Source organism: Protopterus annectens, chromosome 3.part0, assembly GCF_019279795.1.
Source record: "Protopterus annectens isolate FY-2018-M chromosome 3.part0, PAN1.0, whole genome shotgun sequence".
NCBI lineage: Eukaryota > Metazoa > Chordata > Ceratodontiformes > Protopteridae > Protopterus > Protopterus annectens.
The window spans coordinates 1921941755-1921966420 of NC_056731.1; the positions used below are offsets into that span (position 1 = coordinate 1921941755).

Genomic DNA, 24666 nt, shown 5'->3' on the forward strand with positions numbered 1-24666 from the left:
GCGTTCTGAAATTTTTCGAATTCAGAGTTTCAGACCGAGTCAAAGTTGGCTAAGTACCCCGTTGGGGAATATTTTAGATGTTCTTCATCTCACATTGCTGCAGTCCTTACACTTGGGTAGTCCGCTGTCCTCGGTCGGCCCGAATATCAAAGTATTAGGCTGACGTCGGTCAAGGCGCTTAAGACTGACATCAGGACGTCAGGGTACAAATGCGCATGACCGACGTCATATCCTCAGTCTTTTTTGCCGCATGGTCCGATGCAGAAGCAGCGTTGCAAGTGCCGTTCGGCGTTCTGAAATTTTTCGAATTCGGAGTTTCAGACAGAGTCAAAGTTGGCTAAGTACCCGTTGAGAATATTTTAGTTTTTCTTGCCTCAGTGGTTTACGGATGTCAGAAAAAGTGAATAACTGTATTTCTTGTGGGAAGCAGATACGCATAGAGATTATCATACTTTGTGTATTCCTTGTTTGGGGCCTGAGCACGGCGTTGTTGGGTGTCGCTTTTGTGCTAGGTTTAATAAGCGCACTATTAGCGAAGGTTAGATTGTGCCAGGTTGGTCTTGAGGCGGTGCAATTACAATATGCCGTCGGATGCTCCGGCGCTTCTTCAAGAAGCGCAAAGACAAAGCAGCTAAACCCAGGCAAGAAGAGTCGTCCGTGCGGACGCCGGTTCTTTGGGCGTCAGTGGAACCGGTGGTTCCACGGGCTTCTCTGGAGTCCCAGGGGAGACTTTGATATTGCAGGATGTGGCCTCTCAGGAGGCAGGTCAGGCAGAAGGGGCTTCTCAGGTTACTGTACTCCCCTCCCTTCCTAGGGTGGTTAGGCCCTCTCCTTCTGTTTCCAAGGCTTCTCCCAGAGGCAGGCCAGGTTTAGCTTCTGTTGGTGTCACTCCTAGTTCTTCAGGATCTGTGCCCAAGAAGCACATGCTCAAAATGGCAGAAGATTTAATTACTTTGATTAGAGGTTCTTTGCCCCTCCTGATAAGAGGCCTAGGGTGGAACCAGAGTTGGGGAGTTTTGAGCAGGTTTGGATGTTTCAGAGTCTTGGCTGAAGACTTGCAGGAGTATTCTCCTTATTCTGATTCTGATGTGGATGATTCTACTCCTTCTGCTTCTCCTCCAGAGGATTTTTCTTTTCAGAGACTCTTCATTCTATGAGGGAACATTTTAAGTGGGAAGGTCAGGACTTCTCTGATTCCAGGAAAAGGCTTAGGGAATTTTTGCTTTTACCCCAGCATAGGCCTTTGGCTATTCCTCCTGTTCTGGATGTTGTGGAAGATGTGTTTGTAGAGGCTTCACTTAATCCTGATTCTTTGCCTCCTGCTCCTGTTAAACCGGACAGGTATTACAGGGTGCCTGAAGCTCATAAATATCTGTATAAGAGTCCTAGGGCGGACCCAGAAACAGTTAGTCAGGGACCTAAGGGTGTCAAGGCCTCTGTGGTAAAAAATCCGGTTCCTCCAGATAGAGGCCAGAGCTTTAGATAGATGGGGAAAGAAAGTCTATACTTCTTCCACCTTAGCTATGAGGGCTTTGAATTGCCAGTTTCACATGTTGAAATGTCAAAACTATCTTCTTTCTCAATTGAAGTCTAAGGTAGATGCTCTGGCGGAAGGCATTGAGTGTAAAGAATTACAAGATTTGGTACATGTTTCTGAACAGGTGGGTAAGCATTCTTTACAATGTGGATTTGATGCTGTACAGGCCTCGTCTAGGGTGGCTGCCACTGGGTCAGTTCTTCAGGCACGCCTGGCTGAGGGATCAGAACTTATCTGACCATGTTAAGACAAGGATTTTAGATGCTCCTTTACAGTCTGATGTATTGTTTGGTTCACCTGTGGAGGCAGTTTTAAAGAAAATGGAAGACGAGGCTAAGTCTATGCAGACTGTTAAAGATTTTTGCAAGTTCAGCCTCCAGTTTAGTAGGAATTGGCCTGCTAAGGGGTGGACGTACCCTTCTTATGATTCACAGTCTAGGGGAAGGTCTAGGCGTGGTAGGGGTAGGGCTCAGGGCTCTTTCAGACCTAGAACAGGAGTTCACCTGCACAGTCTTGGTGAGGGCAGGGGCCAGTCCTTTCGTAAACAGGCCCAATGACCTACCTTTTCAGCTGCCAGAGCCTTCTTGTCTGGCAGCACCTTTGGGAGGAAGGTTGGCACTCTTCAAAGAAAATTGGAGTTTAATTACCCAGGACAGATGGGTATTGGATATTATACACCAAGGTTACAGGTTTTATTTCCATACCTTGCCTCCTTTCAAAGGCATGCCAGACGTTCCTCCTCAGCAAAGAATAGAGGCTCACAAACAAATTTCTCTGCTGCTGCAAATAGGGGCCATACAGCGGTCCCTCTGCCAGAAGTAGGCCTAGGATTTTATTCTCGCCTGTTCCTAGTACCAAAGAAGGGGAACACGTGGAGACCAATTTTGGATTCATCTATCCTCAACACTTATCTGGACATTCCCAAGTTCAAAATGTTGACGTTACAACAGCTTTTACCTCTGCTGGGCAAAGATCACTGGATGGTGACTCTGGATCTCAAGGAGGCTTACCTTCATGTTCCTATCAGGCTAAGTTGCAGGAAGTATGTGCGTTTTCGAGCTGGGACTTCTCATTATCAGTTCTCTGCATTGCCCTTTGGCTTATCTACTGCGCCCAGAGTGTTCACAAAGGTTCTGGCTCCAGTGATAGCTTTCTTCAGGCTAAAAGGAATACAGATCTATCCTTATTTGGACGATTGCCTGATTCTGGCCCAAGGAAAGGACGAACTTCTTCATCATCTGCAATATGTGATAGCAGTGCTAAGATGCCTGGGGTATTCTGTGAACGAAATAAAGTCCAGTCTAGTACCCTCTCAGGATATGTGCTTTCTGGGTGTGAGACTGAATACAGCATCCCAGATGGCCTTTTGACCCCGGACAAACAAAAGAATCTTTCCCTTTACTTCCATCAATTGTCTCATCAGTCCAGGCTGACTGCAAGGACAGTCCTTCAAGCCTTGGGGTTCATGGCATCTTGTATTCTGGTGCTTCCCAATGCCAAACTGCATATGAGGAAGCTACAATGGTATCTCAAAAATGTATGGACACAGCACTGCCAAGATATGGACACTGTCATTCAGATAATACCTTGCATTCAAAAGGAATTTTTGTGGTGGGCTCAGGAATGTCACCTAAACAAGGGACTCTGTGACCCGGCCAGAGGCGAGTCAGATTCTAACGACAGATGCCTCAGACAAAGCTTGGGGAGCTCATCTAAATGGAAAGTGGATACAAGACACGTGGCCTGCCAGACTACAACATCTACATATCAACTTGAAGGAGATGTTAGCAGTCCAATTTGCATTAATAGCTTTCAAGGATTTACTTCTTCCAGGGCAGGTGTTGGTTCTAACAGACAACACAACTGTCATGTGGTACATCAACAAGCAAGGGGGAACACATTCTTATCCTCTATGCAGACAAGCAATGATTTTGTGGGAGACTGCTCTCAGTTTACAGCTAAATCTTCAGGCAAGGTTTCTGCCGGGAGCACAGAACTCCTTAGCAGATGTGTTGAGCAGGCAATTATGGATCCCCACAGTGGAAATTGGATCCTCATGTGTTTCAGAAATTGACAGTGTCATGGGGAACTCCAGACATAGATCTGTTCGCTTCTCCACTAAACTACCAGCTGCCAAAGTTTTGCACAAAAAGGTTTCATCCCACAGCTTGGAAAGTGGATGCTCTTTCTTTCAATTGGAGCAATCTTCATGTGTATGCCTTTCCACCTCTGCCTCTCCTCCCAAAGGTACTTCTAAAGGCCAGACAGGACAAGCCAAAGATGATTTTAATAGCTCCAGATTGGCCTTGACAGCACTGGTACCCATTACTGAGAAGTCTGGTACGGGAGCCTCCATGGCCTTTGTCTTCGATTCCACACCTGCTGTCTCAGGAGAACAGTCATTTGCTCAATGTCAAACTTCACTCTCTTCACCTAACAGCCTGGCATATTATGTTTTAAACCCTGGAGGGTCTCAGCTACCACAGCAAGTTTTGAATGTTATTTTGGAGGCCAGAAGGCCTAGTACAAGGAAAGTGTACGCAGACAAATGGAAGAGATTTTTGTTTTGGAGTGCAGCAAAGGAATTTGATGTTTCTAAGCCTAATTTAAGTGTGGCTCTTCAATATCTGGCTGAGTTACTGGACAAAGGTTTGTCCTTCTCTTCTATTAAGGTTCATGCTGCAGCAATTTCTGCTCACTATGACTGTGATCCACCATTGTTTTCTCATCCTTTGTTTAAGCAATTCCTTAGAGGGGCAAAGAATATAAGACCCCCACGTAGAGCTCCTACTCCTGCTTGGGATCTCAATTTTGTGTTGGAGTAACTCACTCTACAACCTTTTGAGCCTGCAGCTTCTGCTGAGTTGAAATATTTATCATGGAAGACTGCTTTTTTGTTGGCCATTACCTCTGCAAGAAGGGTTTCTGAATTACAGGCCCTTATGGCGGTTGAGCCTTTCTTAATTTTCCATAAAGATAGGGTATCTTTACGTACTAATCCTTCCTTTATGCCTAAAGTGGTTTTTAGTGTGGCTTTAAACCAAACTATTCATTTGCCTACTTTTTATGCAAACCCGCAAAATAAAGGGGAGAAGATTTTGCACACTTTGGATATACACAGGCAGTTGCGATATTATTTGAGCAGAACTAAAGGGTTCAGGCAGTCTCAGCAGTTATTTGTTTCATTTGCTTTGGGTTCTCAGGGCAAGCCTGTGTCAAAACAAACTATTTCTAAGTGGATTGGGTTTTGTATTGATTTCTGTTATTCCCATCATGGTAAGGAGATTCCAGCTGGGATTAGGGCTCATTCCACTAGGGCTACTGCCACTTCTACAGCTTTTTTAAGGGGGGTGGCAACTAAAGATATTTTGGAGGCAGCTACTTGGAGTTCAGTGCATACTTTCTCTAAGCATTACCACCTTCCTCTTTACTCTAAATCTAGGGCTGGTTTTGCCACTGCAATCTTACAGGGCATTTTGGCAGCACCTAATGCTTTATAGTTTTGCCATCCTCCCTTACCTCTGCTTTGGGATTCTACCCAAGTGTAAGGACTGCAGCAATGTGAGATGAAGAACATAGTACAGTTTTGTACCTACCATAAATGTAGATGATCGAAGATCTACATTGCTGCAGTCCAATTTACCCTCCCTCCTTCCCCTCTGTAGTTAGAGGAGGTGGTGTGGTTTGGGTTGTAAATATTGTGGATATTGTATATATTGTACATATGATTAGTGCAAGGGTGGTTGGTTGTTTTTTGCTGTCTTTTGGTTTTGGCCTTTCTTTTTAGGGTCTTCTGACATCTGGGGCAAGAAAAGACTGAGGATATGACGTCGGTCATGCGCATTTGTACCCTGACGTTCTGATGTCAGTCTTAAGCGCCTTGACCGACGTCAGCCTAATACTTTGATATTCGGGCCGACCGAGGACAGCTGACTACCCAAGTGTAAGGACTGCAGCAATGTAGATCTTCGAACATCTACATTTATGGTAGGTACAAAACTGTACTTTTACTATATAGTAAATATCGTTGGTGTAGTAAGCAACAAAATACAAGAATGTTCCCATTTCAGGTAGCAACATTAGTAAAGGCATTTAACTGAAACCATGTCTATTGACAGTGCTGATGAACTGAATCAAACTGAAGCCTCTGTAACTTTGTAGACTGAAATGAATTAAACTGTACTGCCGTTTATAACTACAGAATTTAAATAAGCTGTACTGACTCCTGTCGGGAAAAGCATGATGTTATGTAGTCCTATCTTGCCTCCATTATTACGTGTGGGTTTGGAGCCGATCCTTGGCTCTAATTTGGCCGCTTTTAGAAAGCCTGAAAACTTCTGATTGGCTCATGGCTAGGAGGTATCCCATGGTGCATGAGCACACTCCCCAGATCTCGTTTACCACATCTTCAGTCAGAAGCTTTCTTGGTTGGCCGTGGCTAAGTGCTACCTTTTTTATTACTATTACTTCCTTTTCAGGAATTTATTGCTTATAGAGAGTTTTCTATCATAGCTTATTACTGACTGTCATTTTTTGTGACTTCCGATTTGTGACTTCAACCGGTTTGACTTTATCATATATTGTATTTTCTGGGCCTATTGCTTGTTCGTGTGTGGTATCCCGTGAGTGTGTGTGTTTTTGTTTTTTTGCTAGACCATTTAAATTAGAGGTTCTAGTTTCATCCCTATTTTGTTCTTCACACTAGATCTGTTTAAGTTAGAGGACCTAGCTCTCCCCCTTTTTTTTCTTAGAGTGTGATAGGGCTAGATCTGTTTAAGTTAGAGGATCTAGTTCCTCTCTTGTTATGCGAGTGTGTTGGCCTTGCTTTGCTGTCAATATGTCTAAGGAACACAAACCATCAGGCTTTAAGAAGTGCATTAAGTGTTCACAAAAAATGTCCATCACAGATGGACATAGCGTTTGTGTATATTGCTTAGGGGCCATACATCTGCAAGAAACCTGCCTTTTCTGCCATTCTTTTAGCCCTAGAGTGCTCCAAGAATGGAAGAATAAACTTATTTTAAAAGGTCTGTTGAAACTTTCCTTCGAAGAAGACCTAGCCAGTTCTTCTTCCTCTCCTAAGTCGCAGTCTTCTAGGAAGGATAAGGGCAAAACTTCAAAACGGCCTTCTCCGGCTCCAACTTCTGCCTCTGAACCACCACAGAAGTTACAGAAAGCGGAGTTGGTATGTTTCTCTTCGGCTCCACAGTCTTCGGGGCTGATTGAGATTTTGGACATAGACCCTGCAGTATCGGTAGCAAGTGTTTTGGTGCCGATCACTAGCAGCCCTCTTCAGAGCCAGTCAACAGATATTCCACCGGTCTCCCCTACCCTTAAATCACCGATATTACAGAGAACAAGGTCATCCATGCTGTCCTCCAGATCCTCCAGGAGTTTATCAGAAGAAGACATCAAGAGAGTGGTGCTCAGACTCCTCAAGTCGTTGGCCTTGCCAAAATTTTTATCGGCTCCGACCTACTCAGTCTCGGAGCCGACTCCTTCTACCTATCCTTCTTTCATTCCTCCTCCAACCCAGATTGGGCCTTTGGAGCCAATATTGCCGGTACCGAATACAGTGGAGTCTTCGGTTCCAGCACCTTGTGTGGTTGTCTCGGTGCAGAGTTCCACTCGGACACTCTCGGCACCTTCTGAAGTGTCTAGGGTCCAAAGCTCCTCTGTCAGCCCCGATGGGGACACTTGGAACCGAACTTCTTTGGTGCAGAGTCTCCCTCTTGGTGCATCGGCCCGAGTGATCTCGGACCCTACATCATTCTCGGAGCCGATCCTTCTTCGGAACCAAGGTGTCTTTCGGAGCCGGAGGAATTGGTCTTCGTGAAGATGTGGAGCATGCTGGATAGCTCATCCGCCCCACGTAGAAGTACTGATGCTATACTCCCACAAGCGCAAACTACAGTCTCTGCTTCTTCTCTTCCTCCGGATGGCAAAGACCCACAGCCTCAGGACTCCACTTGGGTGGCCCCCAATCTTCCGAGGCCTCCCCAGAGAACCCCGCTGAGGAGCCCCTTCGGAATAGATCATGTAAGAGGAAGCACGTAGACTCTCCCAATGAGTCTCTCACATCCGGCACTGACCTCGATGAGTCTGAGGGGTCCCCTAAGTCATCCTCCGAAGATGTCTCCTTTGCAGACATCTTGGAGATCCTCAGGCAGAGAGGCGGCTGGCCCACTGTTACCCCGTCTGGTGAGGAGTCAGTGTACCTGAAAGCTTTCGGGTCTCAACCCTCAGCTTCATGGGAGTCTTCCCCCATTTGACGAGTTACTGGATCTTGTGAGTCAGAAAGCATGGCAGACTCCTGATGCCATGGAACTGGTCCCCAGGAGGCCAAACAAGTTTCTTTCTGCCCCCTAAGGACAATGTATTTTTATCCAAGAGCTTACCTGTAGATGCCATGGTGGTGGCAGCGGCCACTAAGAAGGAGCTAGCAGAGACGACTTCTATCCATCCGCCCAATAAGGAATCCCGAATGATGGATAGATACGGGAAGCGTATCTTCTCTTTAGCGGCTTTTACACTCCGATTGCTGAATTATGTATCACACTTCGTGAGACTTCAGAGAGATCTCCTGAAGGAGTTAGGAGATACAACTCTACTGAAGGAGTCCCATCTACAGTATCTACTCAGTTGGCTACCTTAACATCCATTGTTAACTCCTCCGTGAGGCTGATCTCATACGCAGCTGATGGTGCGAGTAGGGCGGCAGGTTCAGGAGTCTCCTTGAGACACTCCTGGATGCGTCTATGCAATTTTGCTGAACCTTTCAAGTCTACATTCACCAATGCTCCCATTGACGGATCCTCTATTTTTGGACCCAAGGTGAAAGATACCCTCACCAGGTGTGAGCAGGAAGGAAAGACTCTCTCTGCCGTGGGAGTCCATTTTACCGTCCCTTCTAGACCTTACCCTAAAAGTCAGAAGAGTGGTAAAATGTGGTTCAAGAAATCACAGAGATCTTTCCAGGATACACAGGGTGATTCCTCTTTCAGAGGCAGGGGAGGAGGAACAAATGGTAGACGTCGCACTAGAGGCAGGGGAGGTCCACAAAATCAGTGAGGTCGCGATTCCTTTCGTGATCGTCCCTATCAGCATTCCTGATGTGGAATCTGACTGTGCGTCTTTGGAGCCGGTCGGGGGTCGCCTGTCTTTGTACCCAGAAGCCTGGCTAAATATCACCCGAGGCAAGTGGGTACAAGACATTATCACCAGAGGTTATGCTATACCCTTTTCCCTTCCACCACACCCTCCTAAAAGGATCCCAGATGTACCACCCAATCACAGGGATCAAGCGGCTATAGAGATAGAAAAGCTGCTATTAAAAAGAGTCATCCAAAAGGTCCCGGCAGACCAGACAGGATTCGGAACTTACTCCAGATTCTTTTTAGTTCCAAAAAGAACAGGAGACTGGAGACCCATTTTAGACCTCAGCAGGTTAAACGAGTATGTAAAGAAGTCCAAGTTCCGAATGGTCACTCTACAATCCATACTCCCTCTGTTAGGGAAAGAAAATTGGATGTGCTCAATAGATCTCCAAGATGCCTACTACCACATCAAGATGGACAAAGCATCAAGGAGTTTTCTACGCTTCCAGCTGGGAGCCAATCATTACCAGTTTCGAGCGCTGCCTTTTGGTTTCACCAAATGCATGGCAGTAGTGGCAGCCCATCTGAGGCGTCAGGGAATCAAAGTTTTTCCATACCTGGATGATTGGCTCCTGACCGCTACCACCAGGCATCTTCTAGTTCAATCCAGAGATTCCACAATCAAGCTCTTTTCCCAGTTGGAGTCTCTAAATTGGGAAAAATCCTTAACTTTGCCCGCTCAATCTATAACCTTTATAGGAGCAAACATAGACACAGCCTGTATGATAGCCAGACTACCAACAGACAGAATACAAAATCTTTCACAGCAGATTTACAGGATACTTCCCCTTCGAAGAGTAAAAGCGAAGGTGGTGTTACAACTTCTTGGAACAATGGCGTTGACTATAACATTGGTACCATTAGCAAGACTACATATGAGAATACTCCAATGGCTCCTGTCATCCCAGTGGTATTTTCAGCAGTTGCCCCTGCATCACCAGATACTAATCACAGATTCTTGCAAAAAGGATCTCCGTTGGTTGATTCAGCCAGGTCACCTTACCACAGGGACTCCCTTTGTACCAACTCGTTGCCACTGTGACCATGGATGCCTCTCAGGGTGGGGGGCATTATATAGGCAGGACTGTCCTAGGCACATGGCAAGATCATGAGGCCCATCTGCATATCAGTGTCCTAGAGATAAGAGCGGTGCTTCTAGCGTTGCAAGCACTTCACGACTTTCTCCTTCTAGGGATGATAGCTGTCCAGGCAGACAACATGCCGGTGGTATGATATCTAAACAAGCAAGTAGGAACCAGATCTTACCCCTTATGTCGAGAGGCCCTGCAAGTTTGGAACTGGCTGATTTCTTCCCACCGTTTTCTCATTGCAACACACATCCCGGGGACATCCAACGTGATAGCAGACAAGCTAAGCAGGACAATTTTGTTACCTCACGAATGGTCTTTGAACCAGAAAGTAGCCCATCAGATCTTCCACATATGGGGACAACCCTGCTGCAATCTCTTTGCCAGCCTCATCAACACCAAATGCAGCACCTTTTTCTCCCTCATTCCCTCTCCGAGAGATGCACTCGTCCACGATTGGCCCCTGGGACTTCTTTATGCATTTCCTCCTTTTCTACTCATTATCAAGGTTATACAGAATGCAATGTTGTTGGGAAGCAAGATGATCTGCCTCACTCCTTACTGGCCTCATCAGATTTGGTTCCCTTTCCTCGGGCCTCACCTGTTAGACTATCCATGGACTCTGGACCCAGTACCAGACCTCTTGACATGTCAGGTTCTCTTCATCCCTGTCTCCACACTCTTAAACTGACAGCATGGCTGCTCCAGTTCCATCATTAGTCAGGCTTCACTATCTGTCTCCAGCTGTAACCCATATCATTACCTCTTCTCATAAGCCCTCGACTAGAAAATTGTATAACAGTAAATGGAAGAGATTTTCTATATGGGCAGATGACAAAGGTTAATCCATTTACAGCTCCCATTCCTATTGTCTTAGAGTTCTTATCAGAACCTTTTTCACCAGGGATCAGTAGCTGCTACACTCAAGAGTTCAGCTAGCAGCAATATCTAATTTTCATGTGGGAATTAATGATTCTAACCTTATGTCCCACAAACTTTGCAAGACCTTTCTCAAAGGTTCTATGATGTTAAGACCTCCCAGTCAAGATCCCATTCCTCCCTGGGATCTAAACCTAGTCTTTTATAAACTTGCTTTGCCATCTTTTGAACCAGCCCATAGCTGTCAATTAAAATTTCTGTCTTGGAAGACTCTTTTTCTGGTGGCGATAACTTCAGCCAGACGAGTTTCTGAACTGCAAGCCCTATCAGTAAACCTCCATACTTAATTTTTCACAAAGATAGGGTCTCTCTCCGCACGAATCCTTCCTTTATCCCCAAGGTCTGCTTCCATTTTCACTTGAATCAAACTATCAAATTGCCAGTATTCTTCCAATCACACCAATAAAGCAGAGTATAGATTTCACCAATTGGATGTGCATAGGCAATTGCATTTCTACATCCACAGAACTAAAGGATTTAGAAAATCAGACCAGCTATTAGTTTCCTTTGCAGAAACCAGAATGGGTTTGCCAGTTTCTAAGTCACGCTATCGAACTGGATCTCTTTCATGTATACTTCTGAGGGAAGAGTGTTATCCCTTAAAGTCAAAGCGCATTCTACCAGATCATTTTCTACTTCTGCTGCCTTCCAAGCCAGTACTCCTATTGATATATGTGCAGCAGCAACATGGGCTAACCCTCATACCTTCATTACCCATTATAAATTGGACCTAACTTCCAGGGGTAGGGCCTCATTTGGTTCCACGGTGCTCAGGAGTATTTTCCAGTGAGCCACCCATACAAGATGCTAGGGACGCTGTCCCACAAGTACTAATGGAGGCGAGATAGGACTACATAACATAAACCAGTTATGTACTCGCCATAACGTTCCATGTATGTAGTCCATCTCGCTGAACATTATTACGAACCCACCCACCAGCCCCCTTCCTGGAGGATCTGGAAACAGTTTGCGGTGATTTATATCATAAAGGACACTTATTAGGGTTTATTCTTCCGAACCTTTGTTCTCCTTTCTACTTTTTCTCCTTATATAGACTAGCAGCAAACAAGATCTGGGGAGTATGCTCATGCACCATGGGATACCTCCTAGCCACGAGCCAATCAGAAGTTTTCAGGCTTTCTAAAAGCGGCCTAGTCGGAGCCGAGGATCGGCTGTGAACCCACACGTAATAATGTTCGGCGAGATGGACTACATACAAAGAACGTTATGGTGAGTACAAAACTTCTTTTTTTCCTAATACCAAAATTGTGTAAATGTACTCTGTTTACATGCCTCCTTTAAATTGGTTCTCAAGCCCTGTGCCATCTAAATAAGATTATTGTAAGTGCCTAATCTGTGAATGTCTCCCAGGTGTCTGTAACAAGTTGTTCCTTAACTCTGCACATTTTTATCAGTAGTGTTTTCACTAGAAGGTTATTTCACTAAAACATTCTTTTCTATTAAAACTGCATTTAAAATGTGAAATATTAAATTATCATATAGGCTTGTTTTAATATGGCTGCATTTTCAAGCCTATACAGATAGAATATCTATGTAGGACTAATTCTGACAGATCTATACTTATTTGAGACCTGACCTTACACATAGACATTGTAATATTCTGTTTTAATGCATTGGTAGTGAGTTTGTCATTTTTAGCAGTGACAGGCTCCTAACTCGATTTAGAGGCAGTGTAGCATTAGAACATTATAGAATAGGGGCATACCTTTCAACCTCTCAGTGCAAGAGATCTGGACAAAATCAGAAATAAGGGGGGGACGTTTTAAATGTTGATCCTATAAACTTAGAAAGTCGCTTGAAAATGTTTTTGAATTATTGTGTATAGGAAGTCTGAAACTCATATGTCTGCCATTATTTAGTGACTTCAGTATTCAATTATTTGCCAGAAAGCCTCATTTTTGGTCTTTCCTCATAGAATTTGTGGCAAGAATCTGGACATTCTGAGACGATCTAGACAGTTGAGACGTGTGGATGGGGAGGAGCTTGTGCTTATCAGACATTCAAGAACTGTTAAAATGGAAAATGCCTGCAAGCAAACAGTCTGACTTGCTACACTTTTACAGACATTTTATTACACTTAGATAAGGACAGACCAGATCTGCCATTATGATAAAATGGTGAGGTACTAAGCATTCGGATAGTAACATGCCTGCCCCATTATATAATGGAAAAAGAAACCCATTTCACAGCTTTCTTTTAAGTAAATGGATGGCTGGGCTTCCTGAAAACTTTTTTAGAGCATTGCAAACTGTTTTCTCCAGGTCTATTAGGACAGCCACCCAGGAGGTTTTGGGCAGAGAACTTTGTTTTTTCTTTTTCTGCTGCTGGATGTCTATGATATTAAACAGGAAAGTTGTAGATACTTGCTGTAATGCTGGATTAATGCATGGAGATGCAGGTGGAAGCAATGCATTGTGGGTTGGGGAAATGAGATTTGTAGTCCGGAAAGCTCTGGATCATAATAAGCATTCTTAATGTTGTTGTTGGTCTTTCGGCTTTTCCTGGTTAGGGGTCACCACAGCAGAACTCCGGTCTGCTGATTGGCAGTAGATTTTCACGAACGCCGAGGTGTCAGCTCGATGTTCAACCTTCAACGAAGGCATGCCCATTTACGCATGTCTTTCAAATGCCCACCCAGCCGCAGGGAGGACATGCAGACTCTACACAGAAGGCACTCCCTGCACTCTAGCAGAGAATCGAACGGGAGAACTTCTTGCTGTGAGGCAACAATGCTACCGCTGCACCACCACGGATATAATAAGCATTCTTAATGCCATGTCCTAAATCCTCTCATTTACTGCAGCGGGATTTCTACTCACAGGTATAATGCTGTGTTTATAGGTTGTAGCTGTGTTGGCAGTTCAGGAGATAATTGATGAGCCTAGACCAAATTCCCAGTTGCAGCTAAGCACAGTCTGGCTTAGTGAGTTGCATAAAGTCGCAGTAGGCAAATGAAGACTGATGGAATAAAACCCTATACCACAGGAACTGCAGCACACACACCACCTTAACCCTCTGTACCAGCTTTCAGGCTGTTTAAATGCGTTAACCTGTTTACTAAGAGACTACTGGTTTACCAAAAATATAGACATTTTAAACAGAGGTGTTTGGAGCATGTATGCACGATACTAATCATGTATTTATCTTTTCAGACTAAGGATCAAGATGAAGGTGAGCCAGAAAACAAAAGTCCTGTGGAAGACAAAACGGAGGAAAAACATGGGTAATTCAATCTAATTCTCAGTTTTACTCAATGGTGTTTTATTTTCTCCCTTTGCATGTCTTTTACGGAATACATTAATCTAAAGAAGCATTGCACAGCTGCATGAGGTGTCACTTGCCCTTTATAGCTTTTCATGTTTACTTTGTAATAAGTAACCACTCCACTCACCTCTTTCCATTGTTCCATTGTTTCATTCTACAGTTAATCAGAAGGCATGGTGATAAAAGCTTGCATCACAGATTTTTGTTATTGTACGCAGAAGGCTCTCTTTTAGATTAAAATATGGATGCCTGGATATCTTTAGGAAGCTGCAGACTTCACTTTTACTTTTAATGTGTAGTTTTATCTGGTAAAGATTGTGTGTGTGCACGCACGTATGTGACTGTTGCATGTCTTGTGAAATTTCTTGACTGTTGCATGTCTGTGAAATTTCTTGTACAGTATAAATGTTCCTTTAATGTTTTTGTATTAATTTACAACATAAATGTTTGTCATAAAAATCCACAAAGAAATGGTGAAGTAACCAAGGCACATAATGTCCTGGTTTAAACACAGTCCAAGAATGAATGAAACGTAGGTAAAATCCAAGGTAATTTATTCACTCAGGTAAGCGCTTTCATGACACGCATATCACTTCTTCAGACCTTCAAACAAACACATCCTGGCCAACTATATTTAAACAGTCACTTCCAAAAGTTTCCGTGGAGTTCCAGGCAGAAATACTGGTAATTACAGCGACCAAAAATGCTTGAAATAAGATGCAAGTATATATATAGCAAGTAACAGTTCTGGAAACGTTCGTACTGATAAAAACTAGTTTATTTGGACACGTTAGCGCTTTCACCTACTGGCTTCTTCAGACGTACAAAAACACTACAAATCCATCAATTAAATAGTCATCCTGTAAATCCAATTGGATTAGCCAGATAATATATTTAAAGGTGTACTAACCCTTAACACAAAAAATCACAATTCATCAGTAGCCAAAGGCAAATCTGATTATGTACATAAACAAAACACTTATGCCTAGAATGTTATATATAAAAAAACAAAGACTATCTAACAATCTATGTGTATAAGATTAGATAATAAAATATTAAAAATATTAATATCTGTTTCATTTAAAAGTAATAATGCCTACAACGTAACTGCATAGCATAATTAAAATTTCTGATATTTACATATCACATAACAGATAACTAAGTAAAAACAATGAATGTGTACACATATCTATAAAGAAATACACAGAGAAAACTATCTATATGTGCACTTGTACACCTTAGTATATAGGGGCAGAAGTACAATAGTATAATCACAATATGTTAGCTTAATAAATAAATACAGTGTCAACACACACACTAACCTAACTGCCTCTCTAATAGATCACTAACAATTCTTAGGTTTCTTAGGTTTCCTACACCTCTTCTTTCTAAGTATAGGTCTAATGTTCACTCTTTCATTCAGACCAGGTGATTTATCAGATTTACACCTGATAATCCATTTCATTTCACATTCTAGTGTATCATTAATCAGGTCCCCTCCTCTAGGGTTCTCATACACTTCTTGCATAACAAAGAACATAAATGTGTGTGAACCAGTGCTTTTAACATGTTTAGCTAGTGCGTTGGTTTCTGTCCCCATTCTGATGTGATATAGATGTTCCCTGACTCGTTCTCTCAATGATCTATTAGTTTTACCTATATAATATGAACTGCATGCTGAACATCTCGCTAAGTATATCACATTCTTACTTGTGCAGTTTGTGCCTGTGTTAAACTTGTACACATAATTGCTAATGGGGTGTGTGAATGTAGTGCTAGTATCAATAGCATGGCATTGATTACATTTACCACAAGGGACCGTGTTGTACCCACTATCCCAATTTTTCAACTCTTTCTTCAATAAAGTTTTATAACACAACATATTCCTTAAATTAGGTTTGTTCTTATAAACAACCTTAGGTTCAAATCCCACCAACTCAATGATGCGTTCATCTAATCTAAGTACATCCCAATGTCTAACTAATGAATCTCTGATATATACTGAGTCTCTAGTGTAAAAAAGGGGGGCTCTCACAACTGCTGTTGCTGGCTCATTGCTGTGGATCTCATTGTAAGGTTGTTCAGAGAAGTAGGGTTTGGCCACAGTATCTCTGAGAGGATGAACATAGTTTAACGCATATGCAAATACGCTATCACTATAACCTCTGTCATAAAACATATTTCTGAGCCGGGCTACCTCATCATTGTACCCTTCAATACTTGGATTCAATCTAGACGCTCTCATTAATTGGCTCTTCAAAATGTTATCAAAAACATACTTGGGGTGCATGCTCTGCCGGTGTAATAAGGTATTCCTGTAACATAACTTCCTATGAATGGACGTATTGATCAGTCCAGAAGGTAGTCTAGTAATATTAACATCCAAAAAGGAAATAGAATCAAACGAGTAACTAACTGTAAATTCTAAGAAATCAGTTGAATTATTGATCTCATCAACAAACAATAACAATTGGTTGATATCCCCAAGCCATATAAAAAAGAGGTCATCTACAAACCTCTTGTAGCATCTAATATGTTCCTTGAATCCATTTGTGTTAAAAAGAAAATCCACTTCCCACTGTGCCATTACAATGTTGGCGTAGCTATTGGCACAAGGAGTGCCCATAGCTACGCCATCTTTCTGTAAAAACAACTCCTCTCCAAACATAAATACATTATTTGTGAGAATGGTTTCCATAAAAAGACATAGCACATCCACTATATTCTCAGTATAGGAGGAATGCATATTCAAAATTTTCTGCGTATACAATATCCCTATTTCATTTGGTATCTTCGTGAAAAGACTCACTACATCTAGAGTCACTAGAATATATTCACACGAGTCACTTACTAATTTCAATTCATCATATAGCTCTAACAGAAACTGCTTGCTATCTTTAAGGATATGTGGAATTCTATTCACAAGGGGCCTAGTATAATACTCAACATATATAGACAGGGGTTCAGTCAACCAGCCTTGGCCTGCAACTATGGGTCTCATAGGCGGCCTCTCTAATGACTTGTGCACCTTAGGTAGACCTTGAATTATTGGTATCCTGGGATTGAAAACTTTCAAATAGTTATACAAACTCGATGATATAATTTCTGATGACAATAATTCATCCAGCATACTATATACCCCCACCATCAACTCAGTGACTCTGACCATGGTAATACGTAGATAAAATGATTCATCATACAAAAATTCAGTCATGATATTCATGTACCCCTCAACATCCATGACCACTATCGGGCCACCTTTATCTGCTGGTCTTATAACAATAGAATTATCCATCCTCAATGTGTTAAGGGCCTGTCTTTGCTGATAGTTCAAATTGTATTTACATTTCGGTCTATTAGGATTTTCAAAGTATGTATAAATATCTTCTTCTACTAACCTGGAAAAGACATCCAAGAGTGGGTGTAATTGTGGTACATATGTGCTATTTATTCTAAACCCGGTATCAACCTCTCCTGAGTCACTTGTGCCATAGTCCAATTTCAATTGGATGTTCCTTACATAGGTCTTTACATCTATTATGGAGTCTACCAAGTTGCTATTGCTGGTCGGAATAAAATTCAAACCTCTGGCAAGAACTTGTTCTTCATGGTATGTGAGGATTCTGTTGGATATATTTACAACTAACGTACTCCTGCATGTGTACACATTCATTGTTTTTACTTGGTTATATGTTATGTGATATGTAAATATCAGAAATTTTAATTATGCTAGGCATTATTACTTTTAAATGAAATAGATATTAATATTTTTAATATTTTATTATCTAATCTTATACACATAGATTGTTAGATAGTCTTTGTTTTTTTTTTTATATATAACATTCTAGGCATAAGTGTTTTGTTTATGTACATAATCAGATTTGCCTTTGGCTACTGATGAATTGTGATTTTTTGTGTTAAGGGTTAGTACACCTTTAAATATATTATCTGGCTAATCCAATTGGATTTACAGGATGACTATTTAATTGATGGATTTGTAGTGTTTTTTGTACGTCTGAAGAAGCCAGTAGGTGAAAGCGCTAACGTGTCCAAATAAACTAGTTTTTATCGGTACGAACGTTTCCAGAACTGTTACTTGCTATATATATACTTGCATCTTATTTCAAGCATTTTTGGTCGCTGTAATTACCAGTATTTCTGCCTGGAACTCCACGGAAACTTTTGGAAGTGGCTATTGTGATTATTTTCTTTTATTTCGTGGGTTCCGTGCTCCGTTGGCTTGGTGCACTCATCTGTGTGTTATACGTTAAGCTATCATTTGCGCACCGGCCCAGGAGAATGGCAGACAAACTTGATGGAAATGTGGAGCTGCCGTATGTTCCGACCACGCTGGAACTGGCCAATCGGAAAGGCGAGAGGTTTGCGAAGTGTATTATAGGAGATGACAACGTTTTAATGCAGTATGAACCTAACCTGGACTGTTCGGAAGAAGGGGTTGATATAACAGACACCGTGTGTTGTACGGAAGACCTAAACCAACTCGAAATGGACTTTATCAAGCTCAAGACACTGCAGTTGCAACGCCAACATTTCGAGGTATGTTTGGCTAAAAAGATTGTTCCGCGTGGGCTGCGTGTGTTGAAAATGCCCACTTCTGGAAATGCCTTTCCTGAATTACTTTACAAATGGCAGCAACTCAACTTGGAGTTGAGTTTTAATTATATGCGGTTATTGATTCAACATCATCAGTCAGAGGAAGATGACTTGAGGAGGTCAGTTAACGAACTTTATGATAATATAAGAAGCAAATATGACTCTGGCGTTGTAAATGCAAGATTGGACAGAGTCCTTGATAACGTCTCTCTGTTTGAGAGACGTTTGATAGAACAAAAAAAGTCTAAAATACTAAGAGACTCTAAAGATTTTAAAAATAATAATGTCTTTACGTGGCCTAGAACTGTAAATCAGATAGGACCTGCTAGACATAGTAATAGAACTGAAAATGTGGATGTTAGCTCTAATGCCATAAATACGAACAGTAGTGGCAATGGTTGTATTGAGACTTTTGACAATATTACTAACAATGTTGCTAAGAGTGTTGAATGTAATATACCTGTTGTTAATGATGCTACACCTGACAGTCAGGCGACTGCAGTGAGAGATAATGGTGAGATAGTAGAGACTAATACAAATGCATTTAGCAACAGGAATGTGGGACAACACGTGTATGCAGACGTTGTGGTTCGGAGAAAAACACATAGTAACGTTGTACCTCCGAATTTGTTATCTGATGGTTCCATGAGTAATACCTCTGCTATTCAAGCAGGTTGTACCCCTTTCCCCATAGCACAGTCACGTTTTGTGGGGAGGGAGAGATCCAAGAGCAGGGGTCGACAGAAGAGGAAGGGTTCGGACTGGGAACAACAAGGCCCAACCATAAAGAAAATGTGGGAACGGGCAGGAGTACGTTAGTTGTAAATATATCCAACAGAATCCTCACATACCATGAAGAACAAGTTCTTGCCAGAGGTTTGAATTTTATTCCGACCAGCAATAGCAACTTGGTAGACTCCATAATAGATGTAAAGACCTATGTAAGGAACATCCAATTGAAATTGGACTATGGCACAAGTGACTCAGGAGAGGTTGATACCGGGTTTAGAATAAATAGCACATATGTACCACAATTACACCCACGCTTGGATGTCTTTTCCAGGTTAGTAGAAGAAGATATTTATACATACTTTGAAAATCCTAATAGACCGAAATGTAAATACAATTTGAACTATCAGCAAAGACAGGCCCTTAACACATTGAAGATGGATAATTCTATTGTTATAAGACCAGCAGATGAAGGTGGCCCGATAGTGGTCATGGATGTTGAGGGGTACATGAATATCATGACTGAATTTTTGTATGATGAATCATTTTATCTACGTATTACCATGGTCAGAGTCACTGAGTTGATGGTGGGGGTATATAGTATGCTGGATGAATTATTGTCATCAGAAATTATATCATCGAGTTTGTATAACTATTTGAAAGTTTTCAATCCCAGGATACCAATAATTCAAGGTCTACCTAAGGTGCACAAGTCATTAGAGGCCGCCTATGAGACCCATAGTTGCAGGCCAAGGCTGGTTGACTGAACCCCTGTCTATATATGTTGAGTATTATACTAGGCCCCTTGTGAATAGAATTCCACATATCCTTAAAGATAGCAAGCAGTTTCTGTTAGAGCTATATGATGAATTGAAATTAGTAAGTGACTCGTGTGAATATATTCTAGTGACTCTAGATGTAGTGAGTCTTTTCACGAAGATACCAAATGAAATAGGGATATTGTATATGCAGAAATTTTTGAATATGCATTCCTCCTATACTGAGAATATAGTGGATGTGCTATGTCTTTTTATGGAAACCATTCTCACAAATAATATATTTGTTTGGAGAGGAGTTGTTTTTACAGAAAGATGGCGTAGCTATGGGCACTCCTTGTGCCAATAGCTACGCCAACATTGTAATGGCACAGTGGGAAGTGGATTTTCTTTTTAACACAAATGGATTCAAGGAACATATTAGATGCTACAAGAGGTTTGTAGATGACCTCTTTTTTATATGGCTTGGGGATATCAACCAATTGTTATTGTTTGTTGATGAGATCAATAATTCAACTGATTTCTTAGAATTTACAGTTAGTTACTCGTTTGATTCTATTTCCTTTTTGGATGTTAATATTACTAGACTACCTTCTGGACTGATCAATACGTCCATTCATAGGAAGTTATGTTACAGGAATACCTTATTACACCGGCAGAGCATGCACCCCAAGTATGTTTTTGATAACATTTTGAAGAGCCAATTAATGAGAGCGTCTAGATTGAATCCAAGTATTGAAGGGTACAATGATGAGGTAGCCCGGCTCAGAAATATGTTTTATGACAGAGGTTATAGTGATAGCGTATTTGCATATGCGTTAAACTATGTTCATCCCCTCAGAGATACTGTGGCCAAACCCTACTTCTCTGAACAACCTTACAATGAGATCCACAGCAATGAGCCAGCAACAGCAGTTGTGAGAGCCCCCCTTTTTTACACTAGAGACTCAGTATATATCAGAGATTCATTAGTTAGACATTGGGATGTACTTAGATTAGATGAACGCATCATTGAGTTGGTGGGATTTGAACCTAAGGTTGTTTATAAGAACAAACCTAATTTAAGGAATATGTTGTGTTATAAAACTTTATTGAAGAAAGAGTTGAAAAATCGGGATAGTGGGTACAACACGGTCCCTTGTGGTAAATGTAATCAATGCCATGCTATTGATACTAGCACTACATTCACACACCCCATTAGCAATTATGTGTACAAGTTTAACACAGGCACAAACTGCACAAGTAAGAATGTGATATACTTAGCGAGATGTTCAGCATGCAGTTCATATTATATAGGTAAAACTAATAGATCATTGAGAGAACGAGTCAGGGAACATCTATATCACATCAGAATGGGGACAGAAACCAACGCACTAGCTAAACATGTTAAAAGCACTGGTTCATCACACACATTTATGTTCTTTGTTATGCAAGAAGTGTATGAGAACCCTAGAGGAGGGGACCTGATTAATGATACACTAGAATGTGAAATGAAATGGATTATCAGGTGTAAATCTGATAAATCACCTGGTCTGAATGAAAGAGTGAACATTAGACCTATACTTAGAAAGAAGAGGTGTAGGAAACCTAAGAAACCTAAGAATTGTTAGTGATCTATTAGAGAGGCAGTTAGGTTAGTGTGTGTGTTGACATTGTATTTATTTATTAAGCTAGCAGCTAACATATTGTGATTATACTATTGTACTTCTGCCCCTATATACTAAGGTGTACAAGTGCACATATAGATAGTTTTCTCTGTGTATTTCTTTATAGATATGTGTACACATTCATTGTTTTTACTTAGTTATCTGTTATGTGATATGTAAATATCAGAAATTTTAATTATGCTATGCAGTTATGCTGTAGGCATTATTACTTTTAAATGAAATAGATATTAATATTTTTAATATTTTATTATCTAATCTTATACACATAGATTGTTAGATAGTCTTTGTTTTTTTTTTATATATAACATTCTAGGCATAAGTGTTTTGTTTATGTACATAATCAGATTTGCCTTTGGCTACTGATGAATTGTGATTTTTTTGTGTTAAGGGTTAGTACACCTTTAAATATATTATCTGGCTAATCCAATTGGATTTACAGGATGACTATTTAATTGATGGATTTGTAGTGTTTTTTGTACGTCTGAAGAAGCCAGTAGGTGAAAGCGCTAACGTGTCCAAATAAACTAGTTTTTATCAGTACGAACGTTTCCAGAACTGTTACTTGCTATATATATACTTGCATCTTATTTCAAGCATTTTTGGTCGCTGTAATTACCAGTATTTCTGCCTGGAACTCCACGGAAACTTTTGGAAGTGGCTATTGTGATTATTTTCTTTTATTTCGTGGGTTCCGTGCTCCGTTGGCTTGGTGCACTCATCTGTGTGTTATATTTAAACAGTATTCAAACCAATCAAATCAAACCAATTAACACTTAAAGTAAAACCAGTCATTCTGTGATATGTACAAGGTCATATTAAAAAACATTTTGAATATAAATACATAATAAACATTGTGACATAAAGTGCATTAATTAAAAACAAAATATATATTTTAATGTGTTTCTCTATTTTTCATTAAAATAATTTAATTTCATTTGAACAGCCTCCTATTCTCCAGAACTGGTTTCAAGGGTATTCTATCATTAAGGTCCTTTCCTTTATTGGCTCTTAATCTAATAATCCACCTAGTTTCAGAGGTCTCTGCATGGTTCCTTATATCACCGCCTCTTCCATTAGGAATAATTCTCTCAATAACTGAGAACATAAAATAATAAGGGACAAGATATGGTAGGAGTAAAAGGGACGGTTCCTTGTGGTGGATGCAATCAATGTATATACATAAATCAGAATGTATTTACACATCCAGACACTAAGCGAATATATAATTTTAGTGTAGCAGCTAATTGCAACACAAACCATGTGGTCTACTTGGCTGTCTGCCAGAAATGCTCTGCATTTTATGTGGGCAAGACTGACAGACAGCTAAGATTTAGAATTAGGGAACGCTTATTAAATATTAGAAATAGTGTTGCCACTAATGCGTTAGCCAATCTTCTGAGGACAATGACCATAATTTTATGCTCTCCGTTATTGAGAGAATTATTCCTAATGAGAGAGGCGATGATATAAGGAACCATACAGAGACCTCTGAAACTAGGTGGATTATTAGATTAAGAGCCAATAAAGGAAAGGGCCTTAATGATAGAATACCCTTGAAACCAGTTCTGAAGAATAGGAGGCTGTTCAAATGAAATTAAATGAAATTAAATTATTTTAATGAAAAATAGAGAAACACATTAATTATGTATTTTTAATTGTTTTTAATTAATGCACTTTATGTCAGAATGTTTATTACGTATTTATATTTGAAATGTTTTTAATATGACCTTGTACATATCACAGAATGACTGGTTTTACTTTAAGTATTAATTGGTTTGATTTGATTGGTTTGAATACTGTTTAAATATAGTTGGCCAGGATGTGTTTGTTTGAAGGTCTGAAGAAGTGATATGTGTGTCATGAAAGCGCTTACCTGAGTGAATAAATTACCTTGGATTTTACCTACGTTTCATTCATTCTTGGACTGTGTTTAAACCAGGACATTCTGTGCCTTGTTTACTTCACCATTTCTTTGTGGATTTTTATGACTTTATTGTACCTTGGTGGAGTATTTATCCTAGCTGTTTCCTGTCTAGTGTTTTCTTGGATAAATGTTTTAAGTGTTTCTTTTAAGTGACATATTAATTTTCAGTGTAAATATTTCTTTAAATTATTTTACCTGGGTCATGACAAAAAATGGTCAGTAGACAGGTTTGTCTACCTAGTTAACAAACTGAAATAAAAATAAATGTCTTACATAAAATTTACATGTACACACTCACACACATTTCGTATTTAAACTGGCCATGAAAAATTAGTGAATTTTGTCACACTATGTGCCTTGTACTGGTTTTAAGTTTAGTTATATTATGCTGTTTTGCAAACTTTTAACACAGAATTTTTTTTAATTATTTTTGGCCCCTTTGGAGCTGATCTTCAGCTACAGTTTTTCTCAGTCATCAATCTCTGACACTAAAAGTCCACTAATCTTCCCCTACCAGACCTGAACATGTATTTATTTCCTAGTCAGAGGTGACCGGAGGTGATTGAGGCTACCAGTGCGCCATCATACTTGCTGTTATATTGATTTTTTTTATACCTTACTCATGTCTCTTTCACATGCCCAATATGTAGCGGCATAATGCTGTTAACACTGAGAGTGTCTGGTGTATGCCACAGTATTAAGGCAGGATGGATACCCTCATCTAGTGATGAAAATTCTTTGCCTCTCCCAGGGATAAATGCTCCATTAAAAATACTGCTTAATTCGCCATCCCCTGCCAACTGCAAAAATGCTTACCATACTAATTAAACCTGTGATGTAATGGGATCCTATCTCGCCTACATTCATGACAGATGGGCTCGGAGCCGATCCATCGGCTCTGACTCGGCAACTAATACACTAGCACGAAGTCTCTCATTGACTGGGCTACT

General features: G+C 40.8%; 1 protein-coding gene across 2 annotated transcripts in view; it reads left to right on the top strand.

Moving 5' to 3' along the window:
• The window catches only part of CCDC12 (coiled-coil domain containing 12), a 405317-nt gene that overhangs the window by 122217 nt on the left and 258434 nt on the right, over nt 1–24666 (top strand). For both annotated transcript variants that reach the window (XM_044066004.1, XM_044066006.1), the window contains exon 2: nt 13895–13965. In XM_044066004.1, the coding sequence (XP_043921939.1) occupies nt 13895–13965 (71 nt within the window). The remainder of the gene's footprint in view (nt 1–13894; nt 13966–24666) is intronic.